Source organism: Mastigoproctus giganteus, chromosome 2 (genome assembly GCF_048544385.1).
Source record: "Mastigoproctus giganteus isolate SK-2022 chromosome 2, ASM4854438v1, whole genome shotgun sequence".
In the NCBI taxonomy this organism is placed as follows: domain Eukaryota; kingdom Metazoa; phylum Arthropoda; class Arachnida; order Uropygi; family Thelyphonidae; genus Mastigoproctus; species Mastigoproctus giganteus.
In genome coordinates, this window is record NC_143576.1 from 60204767 (window position 1) to 60229251 (window position 24485).

Sequence of the window (24485 nt, forward strand, 5' to 3'; positions counted from 1 at the left end):
AAGTTGGGAAGTACCAGTGGAAGTTAATACTTGGTTGTCCAATATTGATGTTGGAAAACGAATATTCTTTTCTTGCGGCTCTTTAGGAAGTATTTCACTATTACGTTTGAAGTGCTCATGAAGCATTTTACGGAATTAATTGATGTTTAAGTTGTCGTGGGTTGCAGTTATAACGGGGTAGAGTGCTTTACATTGAGCTTTGGCTTGAAAGACGTTTTAGTGTACTTATGGTGGTGTCCACTAGTTGTTGCCCTTTCTTTCACAGCAAATTCCTTTTGGTGGGTATAGTGGGAATATTGCTGCTGATATTATTATTTAAATACTGTGTACGCTTGTAGTGGGTTTTGTACTATCTTTTATATTATTTATGCTATAGTTATTGGCTGCGCACATTTCCATGTTTGGGACGAAGGTGTGCTGTTATGCGTTTTCTATTAATTTGGAAGACATGGGCAGAGAATGCATTTTAAATATGTATACCAGCTCTCTGTCGCTGCCTAGGCGTCACGACACACAGCCGTTTTCCACTTCTTTGGAGAGGTCTGAGTTCGATTGCCATCTACGATAGAATAAATTTCTGAAGTCCTTTTCATTTGAGGCCATAGTTAGCTGGTTTCATGCAGTGGACGTAAGGTTTCTCCTTGAATATTCCGGGTTTTCAGCCAGAAAGACATGCAAATCGGCCTATGAACACACTTCTACAAACAGTCCACTAATATCTGTAAGAGCTCGTTTGGGGCGATAATACCAATATTCATTTATAATTCTTAAACCCCTAGTAATACCAATTGTGCTAGCATCTTGGTAATTTTTACTAAGCGCTTAAGAAACACTGGATATCTTAATGATGAAGGATGGAATTCCATCTGCTCCTATTGGTCAATTGCAGGGAATTTTCGAGCAAAGCAACAAAAGGAGAAAACCAACAATTGATTTGTTTGTTGGTTTACTTCTTTATTGATCAGTTTGTCAAGCAGTTCAATATTTGTTATCCTGTATTGTCTTAGATGATTATTACTGGTAATACAGTTTTGTTCGATTTGGCCTTGTAAGTGTGGGGAGTTGATTTTCATGGCTTAGAAATGTAAATGTCGATGGAAACAAACGCTGACCAAAATAATATAATTGGCAGGCTGATGTGCAGTTTAAACAAAACTAAACGTGCATTAATTGAATTTTTGAGTGATATATGTAAAATAGCTTGTGTACAGATTGTTATAAAAATTTTCCCAGACAAAAATACATTACTTCTTTTATTAATAAAGGTCTCTATAGATACACGTACAGTTTTCTTTCTTTTCGAACATAGATGGAAATGATATTTCATTAGTTGACAACAGAAATATCGATAAAAAAAAGCTCTTTCTCTGAAAGCAATCCATTAGATAACGAAAAGAAAAACTGCTTCGGGCTTACAATAAAAATATACAAAAACAGCATTTTCTCTTAGCGATCGCAACATGCCAAATCTCTCTCTTTCTCTCGGAGTCTCGTATTTATTACTATGCCAGTTTCTTTTCCCTTCCTTATGGTGAAAGATATGTTACATCCTATAGCCCTGGAAGATGCGTGAAAATTGCTCGCCTATGTTACATCAATATCCTTAGTATTCACAGCTGAATGAAATACAATAGGTAACATAAACCTAAATAGGGAAGTCCTATAAATATGATTCACAAACAGTTCTCTTATCTGCATTTTGATCCACGTTTGTTTTGCAGTTAGTGATGCATTTACAATGAGTTGGGCAATGAGCGATGACAGTGGTTGGTTTGTTTCTGTGAAATAATTCATGATATATTTTTCAGCATATTCTTATTTCTGGTACTTTACCTTTTACAATAACAAACACCACAATGAACCTACTTTGACAAAAACAAAAAAATGAATTGTTCCAGTATTCCCAGAACACCGCTAACAAAATGGCCCGCTGGATTTGGGCTTTCGAATAGTCCGTTGGAAAGAATGAAAAACAATTCTAACATCGGCATCTTAAAAACTGTTTTCAGAATTTGCTGTTTTTTTTTTGGTCCTTAATTTATCATTCTTGACCCACTTAGAATTCTCAACATGTGTCTGAAGATACGGCAACAGCGGCATGCGTGTCATTTGAGTAGATGCTGGAACAAATGCGTCGATTACATGTTGACTGCTACACAACAATCGGCCTAAGCTGGTACAGATAAAATCGTACGTGTGGGATTCAGGCCAGTTATTCAACGATATCACATCGATTTCTTGGATCTTGCTCATTACTGTTGATGGATCTTGTAATGTTTTTCCTTTGAATATAGCGTATAAATCTGATCACAGTCCAAGGCACAGCTATCTGTGGATAACGTGAAATTTCCAGTGTACTAGGAAGAAGCATAAAATCACTGTACTTAGTTTGGAAGAGAGTGTCCTTTCCGCGAAACTAGTTTGCCGTCCATGCTGCATCGCTGCTGGTTTCTCCCCTAAAAATAAATATATTAAAAAGAGATTATTTACAGGTATATGTAATATCTTGCTATAATTAGGCTAATACAATGAATAATATAATTATGCCAAACATTTTTGTTAACTGAATATAATTAGATCAAAAGATAATATTAATTTCTTATAATATTAATATAATTATTTTAATATTTAATTAATATATTGAAGTATCTGATGCGACGACAGAAGCTTAATACTGTTTCCACAAATTGATCCAATATCCGAACTCTTCCAATTTCAATTATGTTTATCATAATTGGATTTGTATATATGCATGTAACGCTACTTGTGTTCTTGGACCCCGCGTGGAATGACCTGTATTTTGATTCCCGGTGGTCGGAAAGCAAGTTTTGTTTTATCTCTCTCTTTCTCCCAACCCTTCTTCTTCGCACATCGTAGAGATTTTTTATCCTTGGAAGTCGTATTTTTGTATCTGCTAACTTAGAAAACCGACAACAAAATGAACTCAGTTAACTAACTAATAGTTAACTAACACTCCAGGATTTAAACTTGCTCGGAAATTATTACGAACATCCGAAATTTGTATTTTTATCTGCTGCCAATATCGACGTAACTCACTTTTTCAACGTTGTGTACTGAATTCTCGTTTTGCATAATAAAGTTAGCCGGTATCAACCAACCATTTCCAAATCACTGATATTTGCTGATCTCCAAGTTACCACTCGTAAACAACGTGCTTTTGCTGCGAATCTGTTCCTAAACTGGCGACTGTTGTGATATACTGTAATACTATTTTCATTGTGTAATACTCTATGCTTTGAAGTTAACAAGTGTGCAAACCTGACAGGGAACAAATATTGTCGCAAACATTCCCACATATATCTGGTTATAACTTCATACGAAGATGCTTTCTGTAAGTTCTGTTATCTCTCTGGACAGTCCTAATGGGTTTAAATGGAAACCTAGCAATATTTGTCCCATACACTCGTATGCTAACTCTAAAGAGCAAGTGTACTGCTAAATATGGAATATAGTCATATGCAACATTGTCTATTAATGTTATTTAGTGTAGAGATGTAAATCATCTTGTGTTTTTTTGTATTGAAATATTCATTGAAACTCTTCATGGGTAGAGATGTAATCCTTCTACCCCAAAGACTGTACAAAAACCTGTCGATTTAGGGCCACCCAAGAAGATATCAACTGCCCGTGTTTATTATGTCCATAAATTCGTGTGTTTTACTAACTCAGCCAAGGAGTAAAAAAAGGCCATAAAAGTTCTTCGCGTCATTGATTCCAGCCGGGGCGTTTTCCATCTGGTGTGGTGAGGATGGTGATTATAACTGCTGTGCTCCTTCCGCCAACTCCTGAAAGGCTGTACAGAGTAAAATAAGTGCTATATTGTAAAAACAGTTGCTAGAACTGCAAGATCTCCTTTTAAATAAATAACAAATACGCTACTCCGTCAAAAGTATTAGAGTCCTCTATCCCAATGTAATTAGCAGTGCGAACGAGGTATAGGAAAAACAGGGACAATTTTAAATACATGCAGATAACACAAAGATATCACGTGTAAGTGTCAGTCGAATTATTCTGTATGTTTTTAGTGAGGACTAAGCCCAAAAACAAAAACAAGAGAGAAGTGTAACGTCATAGGGGATGGATTGTTTTGGATTGTCTGGTCGTTTGTAAACAGCCAAACAATCATAACCACCAAGAGATCCGATAATATTTTGATTCGATCAGGAGGTGCAACTCTCAATCTCTCGTTGAGTACCCCCTCCCCCGGGAGTCAAGTAATCTTATTAAGCCCCCGAACTTTTAGACAATATCGAAATGGAAGGATCAGAGCATGCCAGAAAGTAGAAATAATCTTCATCATTAGTCGTAGTGAAGCCACAAGTATATATTACTACCGATCAGGCAAATTCCTGACACACCGCACGGCTAGGCAATTCTAATTTAATGGTGGGTTTCAAAGTTCAGTGATATTTAACATCGACAGTGGAGTTTTTATTTTATTCGAGTTCAACGGTCACTGAGGATAAGGGGATGCTGTTATATCACATCTTATTATACCGAAGAACTTCGAGTTTTGTGCGGAAACTAAATTCATTGTAAATAAAAATTATAAATCATTAAGCAACTGATTTAAATTTTGTTCTCTCAGAAAAGCAACAGTATTAATTATTTGAGGAAGGAAATTATTATTCCTTCATACGAATTGTTAGTTTAAACTTACTATGTATGATTGTATCGTACTAATTAAGTTTAAGCGAGAATAATATCCTTGCTTTGTATTGTTTTCTTAATCATCTATCTGAGGCAGCCATTTTGAAGTTATATTATTAGTCTTGTTAACATGTAAAAGGAAACAATAGTCTTAGACAGAAAGTTAGGATAAATTACTGCAGACAGAAAATTATGAACATAATCCATTCTTAAACATAATCCATTTTATTCCACCTTAGATATTTTTAAAGAATTACGTAACTGTGGAGTAAAATCCTAGTTGAGCCAATGCTGCATATACTTTACAAACTTGAGTATTCTTACGTATTGTATACGTGATGGCCATGTATTGTATAGATCATATTTTATGAAATATTGGCCTTAACAGTAATGTTCTTTTTATATAAAAACATGGTTATATTTTGTGGTTTTATTCTATTTTTCAGAAATTGAAATTGCTTATGAAAGCTGGGGAGAGAAAGGAAAGATAAGAAATACCAGCTCTGACTTTCCATCTTAATTTAATTTTCTTTCCAAGGCGACATATCATACGAGTAATTTATTAGAATTAATAATCAAATGTCCTCTTTCTGTGTCGAAATTTTAGCTGCTTAATCTCATAACAGCATTGGATTTCTCAGAAGGGCAAAAACCTATAATGCTGTAGAAAAATAATTAATCACACAGAGCTGAAGTTTGGAATGAACAGTAGTAAAATTTGATAAACTGTTCTTGGCGGGAAAACAATGGTAAACAGTGAAACTAGGGCTGTTTTCTGATAGGGCAATTTTTTCTTTCTCCAATCAGTATGAAAAATTTACATAATGCGTTTGATTCACATATGTACAGTATATTTATGGTGAACACGCGAAGCATCATTTTAAATTGTTTTCCTCAATGTGATACACGAAGTATTCTCGAATTGTCTCATGATACTACTCAAATATGGCCGCTGGAGTTTCAGTGGCTCTAATAAAAGTGCGTCCTAGAGACAGTTCAACAGTCGGAAGTAGCAATTCTTTGAAGTTCAGCGTGCAAGGGTAGACAGTCGAGAAATAACAAGGTTCTAATAACAAAATTAGCGCAAAAACTACATCATAGAATTAGGTTGGGTGATAATTTGCGGATGTCATGTGGAGATGATCGTCCACATGTTCACCAATTATGAGTATTTATAGTTGCTGAGTTCGAAATGCTTCTCTTCCGGTCCACGATAGTCTGAGACTGTACAAAGTATGTGACAGTGAATTCTGGGACGTGTTATAGAGTCAAAAATTAGAAAAATAAGACCTATTAACATCTTCAGTTATTCAATTCTTTAATTGTTCTAATTATTAATTTAATTGTTTAATTATTCAATTCTGAATTTAAAAAAAATGCCTGTGGAATTCTGAATGGTAAAAAAGGATTAACATAGGTGCCTAGTAAAATGTTTATTCATACTGTATACCTGTTTGCTTATTCTTCTTTATATTATTTAATTTTTTTTATCATTCAAAACTGTATAGACAATATTCTAAATTCAAAATGTCATTGTTCCCTAACCGTTCCGAAATGAACGCATGTTTGTATGACTCCCCCCCCCCCTTTTTTTTACCCTAAAATACTCCCCAGATTATTTTTGATCGCACTTTTGAAATGCTAGGTATGTTTTACTTCGATCATAGTCAAGAATTGTCAATTAAATTCTATTCGTTTTTTTTTTTTTTTTTTTGTTGAGGCTCGAGTATGTTAGACGTTGCACTATGTATTTCTTGTACAGGTGCATATACGAGCGAGTTCAGTGCAGAGCAAAGCAAATTAAGCGTTCAAATCCACATGCTAACACAAAACGTGGTGCTATTCTCGCAGTCTATTTTGTAAAACAATCCAGTGTGACTAACTAGGTATATAATGCGAAAAATTGTGTATGTGTTCTTAGTCTTGACGAAATTGACCACAGAATGTTGATATTTCTTGTAAACTACTCTGGCTCTAACCGAGTGACGATTAATGTATTCGCCAACGAACATAAGAATGACAATCTCATCGAAAACGCTCCTCACGCATTACTGAGTCATGGATTACAGACAAAACTACTGACGTTCCCAAATTTCTCCACATTGCTCAACTGTGGAAAAGTTTGTGTACTCAGTCCTTTCAGACAATATTCCTGCACAGAGAAGATTGACGTTGTTTTGGTAACGCTAAAACGTCACTAACAGAGTGAAATGGCGATTCTTACCTAACTCATATCGTCTTCCTGTTCTGGTCTGTAATCATGTGCCTTTATGGCCCTTTCACTGTCACATAAACAGCATCTAGCTTACATAGTTATTAAATATAGTACGCCAATATCACCTGTGTATGTGTGTTTTTTTTTGTTTCTTTCATCTCTACATCAGTTTGGATATTTTTCTCACGAAATTTCAGCACTGAGAATAACCACCTTTCATCTGAAGACGTTCAACATTAAGAAATTTCATAATAACCACTTTTTTATGTAGAAGTAAAAACCTGACATCTAGAGCATGAAGGCAATTTGTATTTTTTATCCTAAATTCAAATAATAATAGAGTATATTATATTAAGCAAATGCTCATTTTTATTGTGACTCATAACTTTGCACCATCTACTCGCTAATGATTAACCAACCTATTCACAAAGTTCTGTTTATAGTAGCAGTACACGGAACTTAAATTACCATTTTGTTCGATTTGTTCTTTATTATTGTTTAAAAAAATTGTGCATCTGTGTTTTATTGATTTTGTGGTCGTCGGAAACATTAAAATTATACCATTAAGTTATAATAAAATTTTAATTGCAAGTTGCAAGCAGAGTGCTGCTAATTTCATATTGTCATTTTTCTTCTCTAAGTATGAAAATTCAGCCTATATAATTTAAATGGTCATATTACTGTTATTGCAAAAACATTACTACGGTTTTTAATATAGTTGGTAAATAACTGACCTTCTGAATAAACTGGGTGGCTAGTTGTGACTTTCATGTTTCCCGCTGTCCTTTGAGTCGCGTCACGTTTGTCTGTTCGCCCTGCGTATTAAACGTTAGCATATAATTAGAATATAAATATAACATAATAGAGTAGATGATGGCAGTTGTCTGCCTAATATTATCATTTAAAAGTAGTCATTTCTAAAACAACTTTTATAGCATTAAATTCTTTTCCATGCATCAGTATAAAGTGCAGTTACCTTTTCTTCATAAATATTTTGCATATTTTTTATACAAACTAAACGCTAATGCAATTCTCTTTTCTCACGATGTATTTTTCTGACTCTGCTCCCCCCGCTCTCATATTTTTGTTCGAAATTTTTTAAATTAAACATGTAGTGTAGTATATGTTTAATTTAATTTTTCTTTACGCTGAATATATTTTGTACATTCAGTAAAATTTGCCATTTAGTTGCCATATACGCACATTGTCTCCACAAAATTATCCCAGGCCTCATTAAACTGTCATCTAAATTTGCCTTTTGTGTGGATTCCATTCAATCCCATTACTTCGTTTGCAGGTCCGAATTTACCGATATATTGTTAAAATGTTTACGAGATGCGCCTTTCATTAGTTGGAGAAGGCATATAATGGCTTTACCTCTTATTATTATTCTCCAACTGGCTGCTTCCTTCTTGCTTTGTGAACAGGAATCGCTGATTACTACCAATTTAATAAATCTCCTCACTTTCACACTGTTTGGAAAGCTCTAGCCAGGATTTCTGAGTTCGGAACCTGTATTGCTGGGAGAAATAAATTTTGTGGCTTTTCTGCACTGCGACTTGGTTAATGAATCTTGGGCAAACGTTGTATAGTTCCCTTCGAAACTTCGGTTTCGGAAACGAGAAACTAAAACTTTTTCATCCAGCAAACAGCCAAATTGACAACATACTACATGAAAATTTGCAGATGTAATATAATGATACCTAATGGAGCCTTAGTTGCAGTACACAAATCAAAATCAACTCTGCGAATTTTATTTATTTTTATATTATTCAGACACATCCCAAGATTTTCTTAAGAGGGTCTTGTTAATTGGTCTCGTTTAAGTGATTGTTTTATTGAAGGGTTTTAGTATTAGTAGTGACAAATGATGCAAGAAAGGAAGCTCAAAGCAACAGAAAAAAAACACACTTAACCGTCCATATCCTCCAAGAAATTGTCTAGTTCTTCCTCCAATTTATTGAAATCATCTACTTTCACAACAATAGATGGAATTTTGTTCCAACAATCAACCACCCGATGGCTGAAGGCAAACTTCCGCACATATATTCTGCAACCATCCATTCTCAACTTGAATTTAGCCCCACCCTTGATGTGTCTGAGCAAGAGCAAGAACGCCATCAACATTTAGCTTATCCAATCCATTCAAGGCCCTAAATACCTCAATCGGATCTCTCCGGTGTCTAGTCTCTAAACGCTGCCATTTGCAGAATTGAAGCCTTTTTTGATAAGAAAGGCTTCAGTTCTTATCAAGAACTGATAAGAGCATCGGTTTTATCCCTTAACTAATATGGTGCCCTTCTCTGCATCCGTTCCATCAAACCAACATCTTTCCTAAATTGAGGCCTCCAGACCCCAAGGCGCCTCCGTAGCCAGGTGGGCAGGAGCAGCAGTGCATAGCACACGCTTCTTGATTAGACCAGGGGTCGAGCCCGTGACCACCAAATACGGAGGATGCGGAAAGGTCAGGGAATGACCACCGCATATCCTTGGAGCAATATGGCCTTAGTTGCAAATGCTCCTAAAAAACCAAATAACAACAGCCTCCAGACCTGTTTACAATACTCAAGATGAAACTTGACCATGGTCTTGTTATAATAATTACCTCTTAATTTCTGTTAGCAATGTGTCTTGAATATTTTTGACAAAACCCCATAAGCTGTTCTGGCATACTGTGCGCTTCAGAGAACTTTATTTATGACTGCACAGTTACCCCTCCTCAGGATTATTTTCATTTTCCACTACCCTGAGTATAGTACCAAATAGTTGGTATGTTAAACTCTGATTACTGTTATCCATATGTTGTGCCTTGCATTTTTCAATGTTAACTTTAACAGTCATTTCTCAGCTCATTGACCTAATTTTTCTAGATCGTGTTACAGTAGCTCACACTGATTACTGTCATTAACCACCATGCCAACCTTTGTATCATCTGCCAACTTTGGCATTAAGCCTAATATGCCTTCATGAATATCATTGAGAAATATTGAAAAACAACAATGGGCCCAATACCGAACCCCGTGGACTCCACTAATAACATTAGTCCACGAAGAGCAGTGCCTATTGATAACAACTTTGTCTTCATCCACTTAACCATCCCTTTATCCATAGCAGTAACTGTCCCTTAATGCTACAGTGCTCGAGTTTATAGTCTTTTATATGCATCAGTAGCAAAAGCCTTCCTGAAATTCAAGTACAGTATATGATATCAAAATTATCATAGTAACCTATCAGATCGGTTAGACAAGACCGCCCTTTAACAAATCCATGCTTCAGATGATCCTGTATTATTTCTCTAAACATTGAATCTATTATTTTTCCGTAACAGATCATTATTTATGCCACCTTTTGATTCTCCATTGTAAATTAGGGATAGATTCGCACATCTCTAATCTATAAAATCTCGCTTTAATCCAAGGATGCTCTCGTAATTATGGCTAAGGGTTTACTTACCTCCTTTGATAACTCCCTTAATATAATTGGATAGATCCATTCATCCCGGCGCCTTTTTTATGTTTAGCTTCAATTTCTCTTCCACTTTCCTCTCATTTATTACAAAATCATTTAGTTTCCCTTCCCTAAAGAATTCCTTACGTGCGAATGTAGATGGAAAATACCTATTCAGTTTTTCAACCAACAGGGTTAACAATTAATCCATTAAAATCAAATGGCAAAAAGTCATTTCACCCCCTTCCTTCAACTGTTTGTATATGCATAGAAGTCTTTGCTGCTGTTGTTTGCATTCTTTGCCACAGACTTTTCATAATCAGTCTCAGCTTGCCTAACATTCTTTTTTGACTTGATTACTGCCATTTTTAAATATGTAATAAGCTTCAGTATCATCTGATAATTTATATGAAACCATGCATTTCTTCTCTACCACAAATCTCATCAGATCATCTAACATCCATTTAGGTTTAAACCTTTGAACAGCATTTCTTTGTTTGTACGAAAAGCCTACTAGCTTCTATACAAATATTTTTTTTTTTTTTTTACAAATTTACAAGATATTTTATATAAATTTTAGACTGTTGGAAAAGTATTGTTTTCAAAAGCAAAAAAAAAAAAAAAAAAAAAAAAAATGAGCTAAGGTTGTCTGTATGTCTGGTCTTCGAAAAATTTCCGCGTTGAATCTAATATAAAATAAATTTACAGCACATGCAAGTAGACACCACTTATATTTAGATGTGTTTTCCTTTATTTTGCTCTACCCTGAAACACGTTGGCTACGGTTAATATATTATAGGCACCATCTATTCAGAATTCATATGTTTTTAGTCTTATACGAGTACAATTTTTTTATAGAATATGGGAGTCAGATCCAGTGGTACTCCGACAGAGTGTTATTATTATACCTTGTTTTCCGATGCAGGAATTTTTCAGCACTGAAACGGGTAGTGGTACCAAGTGCATGGGGTAGTTGGATGTGTCCGATTATTATTATTATTGTTGGTCGTAGAACTGTCTTACTATCATAAAAGTGTTTAGGATCGCGGCTTTCTGTGGTTCTCTGGGAGGCCTATTGTTGCTAGGTTCTTATGGAGGCTCTTTGGTACCATTCAGGTGGTTGACACGGTGATCGCGATGGTCATTACTTGTTCCATATATCTTTGACTTGGGTCTGAGCATTTCCTGACCTTTTCCTCGTATGCTTTCTGGAGGGTGCTGGGCATCGCTATATCGATCAGGAATGTAGCCATTTCCTTTTTGTCCATGAGACTTAGGTTTGGTATGTTGTGCGGAGTACGAATGTACCGTTATTATGGCACGGTCCCATTATAGTTTGTGAGTAGGGTTTTCTAATATGGCCTGAGGTTTGTACTTGTAATACGGTACACTTTCTTTGATCAATTGACATTTTTTTTATCTAGCTTTTTATGTATTATTCTAGCCACCTGGTAGTGTCTCTGAGAGTACTGCGTCTGGGTGATCACCTGCATCCTACGGTGATGTGCTGGATTGTTTTTGTGGCCAGGTGGCATCGTTGATGTGTCATCGGTCACTCAGGGATCCTTGGCGATGTATTTCTTGTAGTTTCTGGTGTTCATTATCTTGTCTTGAATGGCGAGCATGAATCCTTCAGTCTCAAAGAAGAGCTTCCCGTTCGTGAGCCATGCGTTGGAAGCCATCTTATCTATGTAGTCTTGATGGAGGTCACTGTAATATCGCCCATGGTGCGCCTTGTTCGCACTTCTATCTGTGTGAGTGGGATCTCATTGTTAAGGTTGAGTGAGTATTGTGGTGTGTTTCCTAGAAGTAATCTCACAGGTTCTTAATCGTCTTCTCTTTTTCACTGAGGTCAGTCAGTCCCTTCCCGTCTTTCCGAGCTGTGATCAGTCTTCAAATAGTCGACTTAGGGTGATGCTGGTGGCTCTTCGTCACCATTATCCTGGTCAATCTGATAATCTCCTACACCTCGGTGTTGGTCCAATCTGTGATCCCTAAGGAGTATGGTACTACTGGAACTGCCTAATTGTTTATGGCTGTGACCATGTTCCCACAATTTAGCTTTGATTTTAGCAGGCTTCTCAGTCTGTGATGGCATTCCTCAGTTAGGCGGCCTCGATCGCTTTGCGTTCTAATTGGTGCGCCTGCATCATCCCCAGATATTTATTAGTCTCACCCTCTGTCAAGGCTTGTATCTTTTCACTAGTCTTCAGCTGGTAGTTTCGTCCGATTGGATGTCCTTGATGTATTCCATGGGTCTTGCATTTGTTTAGGTCAAATTGCATCTTGATGTCGATGCTTGAACCCTTCTATTATCTCCAGTAGCTCTTCGAGTTGATTCTCGGTTCCGGCATAGAGGTTGATATCATCCATGTACATCAGGTGAGAGAGGCTGCACAGGTTCTTCCTCTTTCTTTATGGTATTTCCGTACTTGCTATTATTGAGCATGAGTGGGTTGAGTGCTAGACAGAATCATAGTGGGCTCAGAGAATCTCCTAGGAAGATTTCTCTTTTGATGCGAATCGGTCTGTTCTTGATGTTCTCGACCTTGATGCTGATCCTCCATATTTCCATTGTTGTTTCTAGTGTTCAGTGTCGGGTTGACTTTGTAGATTTCTGACTGACATTCCCTCCACTGCTCGACCATGATGTTATGGCTCTCGAAGTGGTCTGGTATCTTCTTAGTTATGCAGTGGCCAGGATCATGTACATTTTTGGGAGACAAGTGATTGGTCAGTATTTCGCAGGGTTTGTGGCATGTTTGTTCTTAGCCTTCAGGTAGATGATTCCTTAAGTGAAATTCTGCTGTTGTCAGGGTGCTTTATTATCTGAGTATGCTAATCCGCTATATGCCTATGTGTTCAGCTGATTTTTTTTTTTTTTTTTTTTTTTTTATCAGTAGTTCTGATGTTATCTATTCCTGGGTCAGTTGTGGGACTCTTATCGACTGATGTACATTTTCCCAAATTTCCCATTCTGTCATCTCCAAGTATAAGTACTTGGTTTTCTTTCGCTCTAGATCTATCCAGGACGCACAGTCCTTATGGTTAATTTCGCTACTCCGCATAGTTGTCCCAGAACTCCTCGAGTGCCTTCTGGTTCGGGAAGGGGGGTATATTGCCTTCCTTTCCCTCTTGTCCAGTTTTCGTGTAGAAGTTGTTTTCCTCAAATAACCTCTTGCCTGTTTTCTCATGGGCACTCTCCCTCCAACGGCAAAGTCTCTTGTTGAGTGCCAGGAGTTACTGCTTGAGGTTGTCAAGGTATTCTTAGATCCTCCGATTATAGGTCTGTTGCGTGTGTGCTGTGTGATGTTATCTTTCTTGAGGATGACCTTCGCTCTTATCTCTCTCCTGCCTTCTGCTGTAGCCTACTTTCCCTGTTTCGTGGTGCCTTGTCTTTGCGTTTTGTTTTTGTTGGTCTCTGATTTCTCTCCCATTCATCCTGGTTGCAGTTAAAACCGCGCAGTAAATGGCTGTGCGAATGGTGTCTAGTGTTATTTTTTTGTTGAAGTAATCTTGTATTATTCACTGATTGAGGTGGTTTGTGACTTGATACTGTCTGTACGGGTAGCACAGTGATATCGTCGATCCTGCCCACACGGGGGGCAAAAGGCACGGGTTTGAATTCCGGGATTTTTCCAACCGAAAAATTTCCACGCTTCGATAACTCGAGGAACTTTAATGGTATTTTTCACTCCGTCGCTGAGTTATTCGGTCTAAAGCGTAGATAGCAAGATATAGCACCCCAGAAACTGGGATTTTTTTTCTACAGCAAAACAGACAAATCGACCAGAGAACACACGCAATTTACAGCCACAAATACGGGTATATATAAGAAATTACTGAGTGACCCTAATATAATAGTTTGGTTTTGTGGCTTGATGCTGATCAAGCATTCTGTTGGATCTCTGCTTCGGTGTGGTATTTGTGGGGCCCATTACCTCGAATTGTGTTAGAGCCTTTTTCCACTCTTCTGTTCTGGATATATGTTATATATGTTTTAATAGTCTATTGGAGAACAAAAATTAAATAAGTAGTGGAGTGGGCTTTATTAACTAATTTATTTTTAATTTAGCAACATGGAATTATAATTCAGTGATGTTAATTATCGAATTGGGAACAAATCTTTAATAGCATTTTAAGGCGGGGATCTTTCCTGACTAAGTTGCTTCTTGATACTTAGTGCAATGCATTTAAAATCTAAGCTGAAAGCAAGGAAGACAGCTCCACTTGTTCCATTGTCTTTCGCTGGAGACTCTCTCCGCCTTTTCGAATTGGCCCCCTCTGCCTAAAGCCGGAACGCCTTGACCTACTCTACACGCGATGCAGTATGTTCACTTTCTAATTTTCATCTTCATGCAGCTATGCCTTTTGGATCCAGTAGTGGGTAGTAGTTATTGGGGAGCGATATCAGATGGTGACACTCTCACCGGTCACTTCGATCTTGGGCAGGTAGGTCCGACTTTGAAGCGACTTTCGCGATTTTTCCAACCTTGGCGCAGGATTTGATCTCCGGTCCGTAATAGTGTTCCGGCTTCGTAATTGATGTTAATCACGCCATATTATTTTTATTGTTTCTTCTTCTAATTAATTTGTCGAAATGAACCTGACCCTGAACTTTTCTCCTAAAATAAAAAAAAAAAAAAAACTTGACATTTTTAATCCTCACTATTTATGCCCTGAGAATCTAAACTATTTCAAGCATCCCTTACTGTTCTTCCCCGATTACTTTATTTTATTTGGCCAAGCTGAATAAACAAATTACTCTCAGGGGGTTTTATCTCACTGATTTCTCATATTTTCTTCCAATATATAGCACAATACTGTATATTTAATCAGGGAGCATATAGTTATTTAACATTGACCAAAACTCTAAGTTAGAGCCAATTCAATGTAATGTCAAGGCTTTCGTAGCCAGGCTGTTATATGAAACTGAAGAAGAAAATATAGAGAATTCGCTGAATTATATATCTTTCATAATAGTACGTCTGTTGGGAAACTTACAACCAAGTTTGCGCTCTATTGCTGAATTCCGATTTGCAAAAAAAAAATCTTCTTCCAGCCATAATCCTGTATTCTGCCCTCTGGCTTCATGTTTACATGTCGAACTGATTTTTTTTTTCCAGAGCGGTGATACAACCATTCCGGAACAATTGCTGTTCCTGTATTATATAAGCTGATTAAATGTTGTTAAAAATATCTATATATTTTCATCTATTTGTTATTTCAGAAGTCATATACGCTTCTCAGCTTGACTTACTGATGTTATCTCTGACAGTTATAGTAGTTTGATTTTGCATAGCTAATGCCTTGAGGCATCATTTTGTATTGTCTGTAAATTGCATGAATTCTAGATCTGTTTGCCCACTTGCTGGAAGAAATATTCGAGTTTCAGGGATACAAAAAAAAAAAAAAAAAAAAAAACGTAAACCTAATTAGATAGCAAACTGCCTTGGGCAGGTAGTTGGCATCGAATTTTTATTTATTTTTATTTTTTTGCGAAAAAACAATAAATGAAACAATGATTGCTCCTTCGGTCTATCCGAATGTTGAACCCATGCCTTGTCTGAATGGTGGAAAGTCTGCGAGAGTTTTCTTATAACGAATGTTCACTTTACTGCTTTTAGAGCAGACAAGGGTTTCTTGGAGAAATCGGCCTTCTTAAAGATTTGAGCGAGAAAATTGAATGGTGAAATGAATGATTTGTACAAATCATTCATTTCACCAAATTCGATAAAATTGGTATCTCTCTCTCTATAAATACACACACACACAGTTCTGAAGACTTACACTTATTATTGATGACATGCCTTCTCCTTAGCACTATTCCTATTAGAACTAGTTGGCCGAAATCACGAGCATCCTAGTTGAACAATACCCTTTCTTAGATTAGCCTATATCTTGCAAGGCATTCAAGTTTCTTTTCTTTGTACAGTATTTATATAAGATCTTTCTCCACTGACAGAAGGCGCCTCCGTGGGCAGGAGCAGCAGTGAGTAGCACACGCTTCTTGATTAGACCGGGGTTCGAGCCCGTACCCACCAAATACGGAGGATGTGGAAAGGTCAGGGAATGACTACTGCATATCCCCGGAGCAATATGGCCTTAGTTGCTAATGCTCCTAAAAATCAAATAACAAACAAACAATCCACTGACAGAGGTAACTGTTTTTCTGACTGATTACATCCGTTCAAAATTTATTTAATCCAGTATACTGGCGTACCTTCTACTGTGAGATGATTTTTCTCGCTCAAATCTGCAACATGCAATACTTTTTCCTTCCTTCAGGATGCCATCCCGCTTGTTCCCTCTGGTTCTAATGATGTTGATATTTCCTAGGAAGTTATTCTACCGGATGTTCTCGAGTGTATTTAATCTTTGTCCGAGTGAATAGTCTCATTGGTTATGCGTAGAGCTCATCTTCCAACAGAAACGAAAAATGGTACACGCCAAAATTTATTTTTAATAACTCACCCCCACTTTTTTATATTTTCTCCTCTCTATTCGCAGAGAAGTTAAAAGGTCTTAAAAATGCAACACAAATGATACTACTAATACATTGATATTAGTTTTAATGGAGTAAAGAAACGTTTACTTTTTTAGTTTCCATGGAGTAAATTCATCAACTAATACTGTTTGACTCTGAATCCTTTTGCCGACTTCTAATATCAACCTAGAGGTCGCCTTGCTCACTCAGTGTTACTAGGGTTAACTCTGGTCTCCTATCTCATAAACTAAATGGCTTCATCCTCACGCCGACTGGATCTTTTACTTCCTCTCTAACCGATATCCTCCTGTTGTCGTTATTACCCTTAAATTTCCCCATTTTCGATCAACTAAGATATTCCCTAGGGAGGGTTCTCTTTTTTTTATTATCTGTTCTTTAGAGACTTGCTCTAGGTAGCTCAATTCTTTTGAAAGTACAGCTGTTCTCTGGCTAGCTGAAAATGTATAAAGCCATAATTTCTTCAAGCAATAGTTCTCAACTGCAACGTTCGCTAAATTAAGAGCTTGATTGGTTGAGCAATTTATGGGCATAATACACGTGGGAGGACGAGATTGTCCACGGGTAACTCTAATGAACTTGAACTTAAACGTAAGTGTGGCGATTCAGTACTATGCCCAAGCATAATTCTTTAATGCGTTTCAATAACTTCAATGGTAATGCTTCATCGGTGGAACGTCAAGTCCATTACTGACTTAGGTAAACTGAGGGAGGGGGAACATATGTGCTCGTTTGGATGCCGTCTAGTCACTATGCCATACAAATAGACACCTCTGTTCCCCTCCCGCAACAGCCATTCACAGGAACCAATTTCTCAGCTCCCCTTTAGCAACTACCCCTTCGACAGAATTCGGACCAGCCTTTGACTGTTACTGAAGAGAACCTAACTCAGCCCTTTCCTTCCCCGCCAAACGAACAGTACATGAACTCCAAGTTGATACCAAAGGACCCACCAGATCTTAATGCACAAGTCGTTCAGATAGCAGTTGCTAGCACAAATGCTGACAGGTCTACCACATGCATCATGTCAAATCCAGACGGAACGAATGCCCTTAATTCAACCACTAAGCGTATTAAACGGACAGAAACTTCCATGGAAACTCTCCGACTCAGACAAGTTCGCGAAACCCACAACCTTACAGCAGTGACTTCCCATGCCAAGCTGTTCGTCACTAGGCTGGGGCCTACTACCCAGGCCACTGCTATCAAAAGCTTCCTGGATATAGCGCTCGGCATAAAGGTAGATGTTAGAGCCATCAAAACCCAATACTCCATCATATTCCTCGTTTGTTCTGTCTTTCCCTCGGGCACATTTACACGAGGTGCTCAACTCAGCAGTATGGCCGACAGGTCCCTTAATTAAGCCATTCAAGGAAACAAAAAAGGTACCAACCACAAAGCCCCTAGTGTACACCAATAGCAATCAATTGACAAGTATGTAACCCAAACGTCAGTAACATTTTTTTTCTACGAAATATTACGGCCTTGCTAACAAGCTACTTACCTCGCAAGCCTTGCTCTTTCAGGAAGATATTGATATCATTTGGATCTCGGAAACATGGGTTGATGAGGGAGAACACCTAGGATTGCTCCTCTCGTCCACTCATCAGTATATTGAAAACTCCAGGAAGAATAAGAGAGGAGGTAGTGTTGCCATTTCTACAAGACCTCTTTCAGGCAAATACATGTCTACAGCAGTAAAACACCAAACTATAAAGTAATCACTGCAATTTTCAGAAAAAACGAAAAAAGGATCCAAATCTGCTTTGTGTATCTCCCACGAGGACACAACCCATCAATCCGAGAGGATCTTGTCTCATGGATATCTGCTCATCTTCGCCTCGATATCCAAACAACCATTTTAGCAGATTTCAACCTGCCTCTGCCAAGGTAAAAGGATGCAAGGCAAGACATGGAAGATACAATGCGGACCTAGGGGTTCACCCCCATTGCATACACCACCGACCAGAGGAAATAAAGTCCTGGACAGTCTAACACAGTTTTGAACAAATACAAATCATTCTTTATAACTCCAAATTCGTGTCGGACCAACTCCCAATAGTGTTTGAAATTGCACAAGCACCTTAGTCGCTGGGACCAAATCCGCTGACCTGGTGCGTACAGTAACTGTGTTTTCGACCGACCTGGTCAGGCCAAATGTAATCCTTACTGAACTTAAAGCATTTAATTGGAGCAATCAATGCTATGTCTAATGAATTGAGACACATGGCTCTCATTGGTCCGTCGAATACAATTAAAATCTCCTCAAACACCAAGTGATGGTTCACTCCGAAAGGAAACAGGCTTTTAACCTAAAGCAAAAAGCCTACAGAACCCGGAAAAGGTCTGACCCATGCTAGATCACATCACTTACAATAAACAAAGAGCGAATTTCCTGCGCGTTCGGAAGAAGGCACATCGTAAGTATATCCAGAGAAGACTTGGGCATTCCAAGCACATCGTTTTCACACGTGGTCGTCAAGTGCAAATGGATGAAGAAACGATAAAACTGTGTGCACAGTCAACCTTCCATCCCGAGCAGGAACAACATCCGCCCCTTCCTATAGCAGCCATCACAGATAAGGCCAGGACCGAGCTTGCACATATTAAGATCGCAAAGGAAATGATAATTTGTCCCGACGGATTTCTCCTCTTTATTCTGAAAATATGCAGTGTCTATGTGACTGACCTGTTACACCACATCTTCAACCGCCTCCTCGAGACTGATATCACACCGACAATTTGGAATGTTTATCATGCATTACCAGTTACAAAAACAAACCAACCAAAAGACGTCAGAGGCTACAGAGCAATCTCTGTTGTTGTTTGGTTTTTAGGAGCATTAGCAACTAAGGCCATATTGCTCCGGGGATATGCGGTGGTCATTCACTAACCTTTCCGCATCCTCCATATTTGGAGTTCACGGATTCGAACCCCGGTCTAATCAAGAAGCGTGTGCTACGCACTGCTGCTCATGCCCACCTGGGTACGGAGGCGCCCGAGAGAGCAATCTCCATTTCCTGTGGACCACTAAAATGTTTTTGAAAAAATGATACAAGCCGTCTTAGTCGATCACTGCTTCAATGTTGATCACAATATCTTCATGTTGTTATTGCTAGTAGCCAAATCTATTAATTTCCAGCTGGGCAATCCAAAATGTCCTAAACTCTAAGAAATAACTTTAAATCTTATTCCTGGACATACAATATGTTGAGGCAGTCGCTTATAAAAATCAGATAGTACTGTTTTTGAACTCCAGGATTATCTAGGACGTCTGAGACTCAATTGAATCCTCAGAAAGCAGCTCAGATGACCTTCACAAAAAGGACTGTTAATAAAATTATGCTCACAATAAATGGAACCACGATTAAAAAGGTTCACTCCCACACGGATTTGGGGTTGAAGTGGGATGACCGGCTTATTTTCAAAGACTATCTCGAGATGGGCAGGCTAAAATCGCTTGCGGTGCTCTGGGCAATCTGGCAGGAGTTGGTCGGTCTTACGCCTCGAGGGTTCCTTTTGGAATACGTCCGAAGGGATTTGACACCCGTACCGCTCTACGCGAGTCTCCTCTGCTTAACTAAAGAGATGTGTTGGGGTTGAATATTGGTTGCTGAAATGGCTAAACAGGGAGATGGGCTACCCTTTCACCATCCCTAGGAGCGTGTTCTATTCAAACCTTGGCATGAAACCCTGGGAAACCTTATCAAAGAGAGGAATCTACACACCTTGGCACAACTTCTATGCCGCCAAATGGATTCGCCTGACATCTGGGATGTTTCTACAAACCCTCGGGCTTCAGAACGAACCCGGTGCAGTTCAACACCTTGTTCACAATCTTCCTTGCAAAACGTGCAGTACCTTAGATCAGTGTTTCCGGCGAATACGTTCGGAATGTTTTAACTCCCAGGAAATTAATTCCTCATCTTTCTGCAGCTCAAAGCGCTATGGACAGGACACCCTGAAAGAACTCTATAAAATGAACAATAAACATTGTGGAAAGAATTCCCTGCCAATGCTTCCCTGGATTCACCGCTGATTTTTATTATTTGTTTATCATTTATTTATTTTTTTATTATTATTTTATTTATTTATTTGTATTTTTTTTTTTGTATATTCAATCTGTTTTGATATCTTGTAATCATAATCAATGTAATCAACTGGAATTTGCATAATGTACACCCTTCTAGCCGAACCAGGCTGTTCCAGGGGTGCCCACTGATGTGGAAATGAAATTATGTTAATAATAATATGTAAAATTTGACTGCATGATACCATTCAGGTCCCCTTTTTCGTTAGCAATTCTTTCCTCCCAATTCTTGACTATGGAGGCATAATCTAGTCGTTCCATCTCAACAACTGGTGTTTAATCAACAGGATAGAAGATGCTCAATGCAATTTTAAATGCTTGTGTTTTTTCGCACCCCCTACTCTGTCCTCTTATTGGGTGTCTGCATCATTGTAAGTGACTTTACTTACTACCTCTTACTTACCCCGGAGTTGAGGGAGACCCCCGGTGCCGCCAAGAAATTAACACACTATTCCTTAGATACACTCAGAGACTTGGCTTATTTATTGGCGCTGCGATAACACTACAGTACAGTCGTGTATGAGTCAGTAATGAATCGCAATTTTTAAAAGAAATGGATGAGGAAAGAGAAAAGGACATTAACGTCCAACGAAATCAAATTCATAAACTGCTTGCTAAAAGTAAAGTTAAATCAGTATTGTCTCAGAAGAGAAAACAGAAAAAAATGTAGATTATGCTCATTGAGCGAATATGATTTAGAAGGAGCGAAAGGGTGAAATATCAGCCGAGCTCGGAATGTACGAAAATGTGCAGGAATGACGTTCCGATCATCACAAACGAGCGTTCGTTACGTAAAAGGTCATTTCGATCTCTAAAGATCAGAAGAGTAGAATGCATTGGAAAGATCGGCGAAAATTAAGTTGCGTTCAGTGTTAACTACAAATGCTGTTAGGATTACTGAGTATTTAATGGAAAGTTGTTTAAGGTACGATTAAGTTCAGTTTGTATAACCGAACGTTTCCAATGAAGATATGCTTCCCCTGATTGTTTCGGGAATGTTGTTTTTTTTGTCTACTTGAGGAATACTTTTTTAGCAAAAAAAGTGTCAGCACACAGGAGAAAATGGAGATAGGCTAGTAGTCCTTCCTCCTCCTCTAAATTGGAAAAATCCCAAATAACGTTAAATTAGGATAACAACATTAGTTAATATATGCAATGCGTTAGCAAATAGTAATAATTTCTGATTTATAACAGAAAAAAGGGGCAAAGAGCAACAACTTGTATGCCCGAATTGAGAATCTCGCTTCTGCTCTCCATCACATTGCCCATTTATTTTTCCAACCAGCGCATGCAGCAAACATATCTGAAGCCTACACGAGAAGCATGGAAAAAAATATAAATAATAATTTATATAATGTCAGAAATGTGGGAAGGCTCGACAAATCTTTCTAAGAGAGAGATCAAATTTCATGAAAATCCATTCACTGAGAGTGGAGTTATTACATTCGCACGGATGGTCAAAGAAATAATAATTGTCGAATTTCTTTGTACGATTTTAATGAAATTTGGGATGGCTCGACAAGTCGTTTTTTCAAGGCCCAAATAGAACATTTTAAGAAAATTCATCGTGGGGTGTTTCAGCAACGGACGGGCATGAAGATAATAGGCGCATTATTCATATATGAAAACGCACATTATGAACTGGTTGCAAAATTTAAGAATGAAATCTGGAACGTCATCATGAGAGGATGTATTAGTGACAGAGTTTTCTTTTTGCCTGGTAAGTTAATTTAGGATCACATTTTTCTTAATAAGAATAGTTGAGTGGAGTAACTTTAGTATTATTCAGTTTATTTTATAATCATTCACCATCTCATTAGATGTTAAAATAATAAATGGATGCAATCTAGACATTTATGAGAATATACTTATTGAAACAAAAATTATACTAATATTTTTATCCATTCTAAACCTTTTAACTTGAAAATTTGTTATACGAAGAACCCTTAGAAAATTAAATCAGCAGTAGAATATGCATAAATGAAATTTCAGTCATCTTATATATATCTTAATATTTTAGAAAGAAGAAGACACCAATAAAATAACGTATTTTAGTAAAGCAATAGGAATTATCAATCAGATGTTTAAGGTCTGGCATTTCTAAAGAAACAGACCATTAACAGTTTACAAGACAGTAGGAAGGCCACCACTTATTTATGGCAGTGGAGCTTGGATTAAGAAAGGAAGAATAACTGCTTCAAAAATGAAAATTATGAGAACAGCTGGGTACACTCCCTTGGATAGGAAAAAAATTATGATATAATGTTAGAACTAAAAGAAAGCTCATAATTGATTACATACAAATTTACAGAAAGAAATGGACTACTTGGAAATATTGGAGAAGGAACAGATTCTAAACAGGATGTAAATTATCAATCTCATGGGTAGAAAGATCAATAAATCAGTTATTGGAGACCTTAAGTACTTCACTCCTCTAATATTTGTTAGGAACGGCATGAGTTTATATTAATCCATTAATTAAATCGCTTACTATGTTTGGGGCATCGAAGCATGGATTATAAAAAGGAGCAAAGGGTCGCAGTCATTAGTCTATATAAGTCATAATTTGTCTGTATGATTTATTTTCATATGTGCCATCATAATTCTTCAGTGTGATTCATCTTCCAGGCTGCTCATGATAGACCATTCATTTATATCACCTAAATGCCCAATTTTAACGCAAAGTAATAGTTTAATAGAATTTTTTTCTGAGGAGTGCCAAGAAATGCCCAACACACGTATGGTAGCATAAAAGGACACAAATCTATTACTTCCTGTGTTTCGTTTTAGTGTAATTAAAAATTCTTCAGCACAGAATATTAGAATTAGAAAACTTGCATTGCGAACGCCATACTCAAAATCTTAATTAATGCAAGGCGGTTCTGGTATTTCCGTAATAACTTCAGTTGGGTAAAGTTAAGCAGGCTACGCACACATGCATATAAACTGAAGTTAAGATGGACATGCTTTAGGCTCTGCAGTCTTATACGGAAATATGTCAAAAATTAAATCATATTACATACACCTTATGTAAAGTAGTGGTGGATTCCTGATAAGTTGATTGACCTTGAGTAATCCTGGAAATATTTATGATATTTCCAGGATTACTCAGGAAAAATAAGGGCATGTTTCAATGAATCTTATGTTTTACTGAAGTTTCTTTAAACTTTAATTTAAAATAATATTCCCATGTTATATCCATAAATGAAAGGTTCGTTACCATATATATATATATATATATATATTTAATTTCATAGACAAAAAAGAAAAGTTTGAGTTATTGGTGATATGGAGATTGAGGTTAGAAACTGTCTAAAAACCAATTAGTAATAAAATTATGTTGTAAATTTAATAAAGTTTAAAAGAGCGTAGAATCATAAGCATTTATATTAAATAAAAATTCTGCTTCTCACTTTGAGAACTTTTCTTATAAAAGTAGAAATTAATGCATGTATTATTGACAAATATTAAAAAAAATAAAATAAATATAGTGCTGACAGAAATAAACGCAGGAACCACTAATAATTCTGACAATGCATTAGCTCTCTTATGGATTA

At 37.3% G+C, this 24485-nt stretch overlaps 1 protein-coding gene across 2 annotated transcripts in view; it reads right to left on the reverse strand.

Moving 5' to 3' along the window:
* Window positions 1-1409: 1409 nt before the first annotated feature.
* The window catches only part of LOC150089317 (cell adhesion molecule DSCAM-like), a 504714-nt gene continuing 481638 nt past the window's right edge, over window positions 1410-24485 (reverse strand). The window contains exons 5-6 of one of the 2 annotated variants that reach the window (XM_090368496.1): window positions 7621-7701; window positions 1410-2456 (exon numbers count right to left, since the gene is read on the reverse strand). In XM_090368496.1, the coding sequence (XP_090224622.1) occupies window positions 2326-2456; window positions 7621-7701 (212 nt within the window). In that variant the 3' untranslated portion in view covers window positions 1410-2325. The remainder of the gene's footprint in view (window positions 2457-7620; window positions 7702-24485) is intronic. The other variant, XM_090368497.1, reaches the window with a different exon arrangement.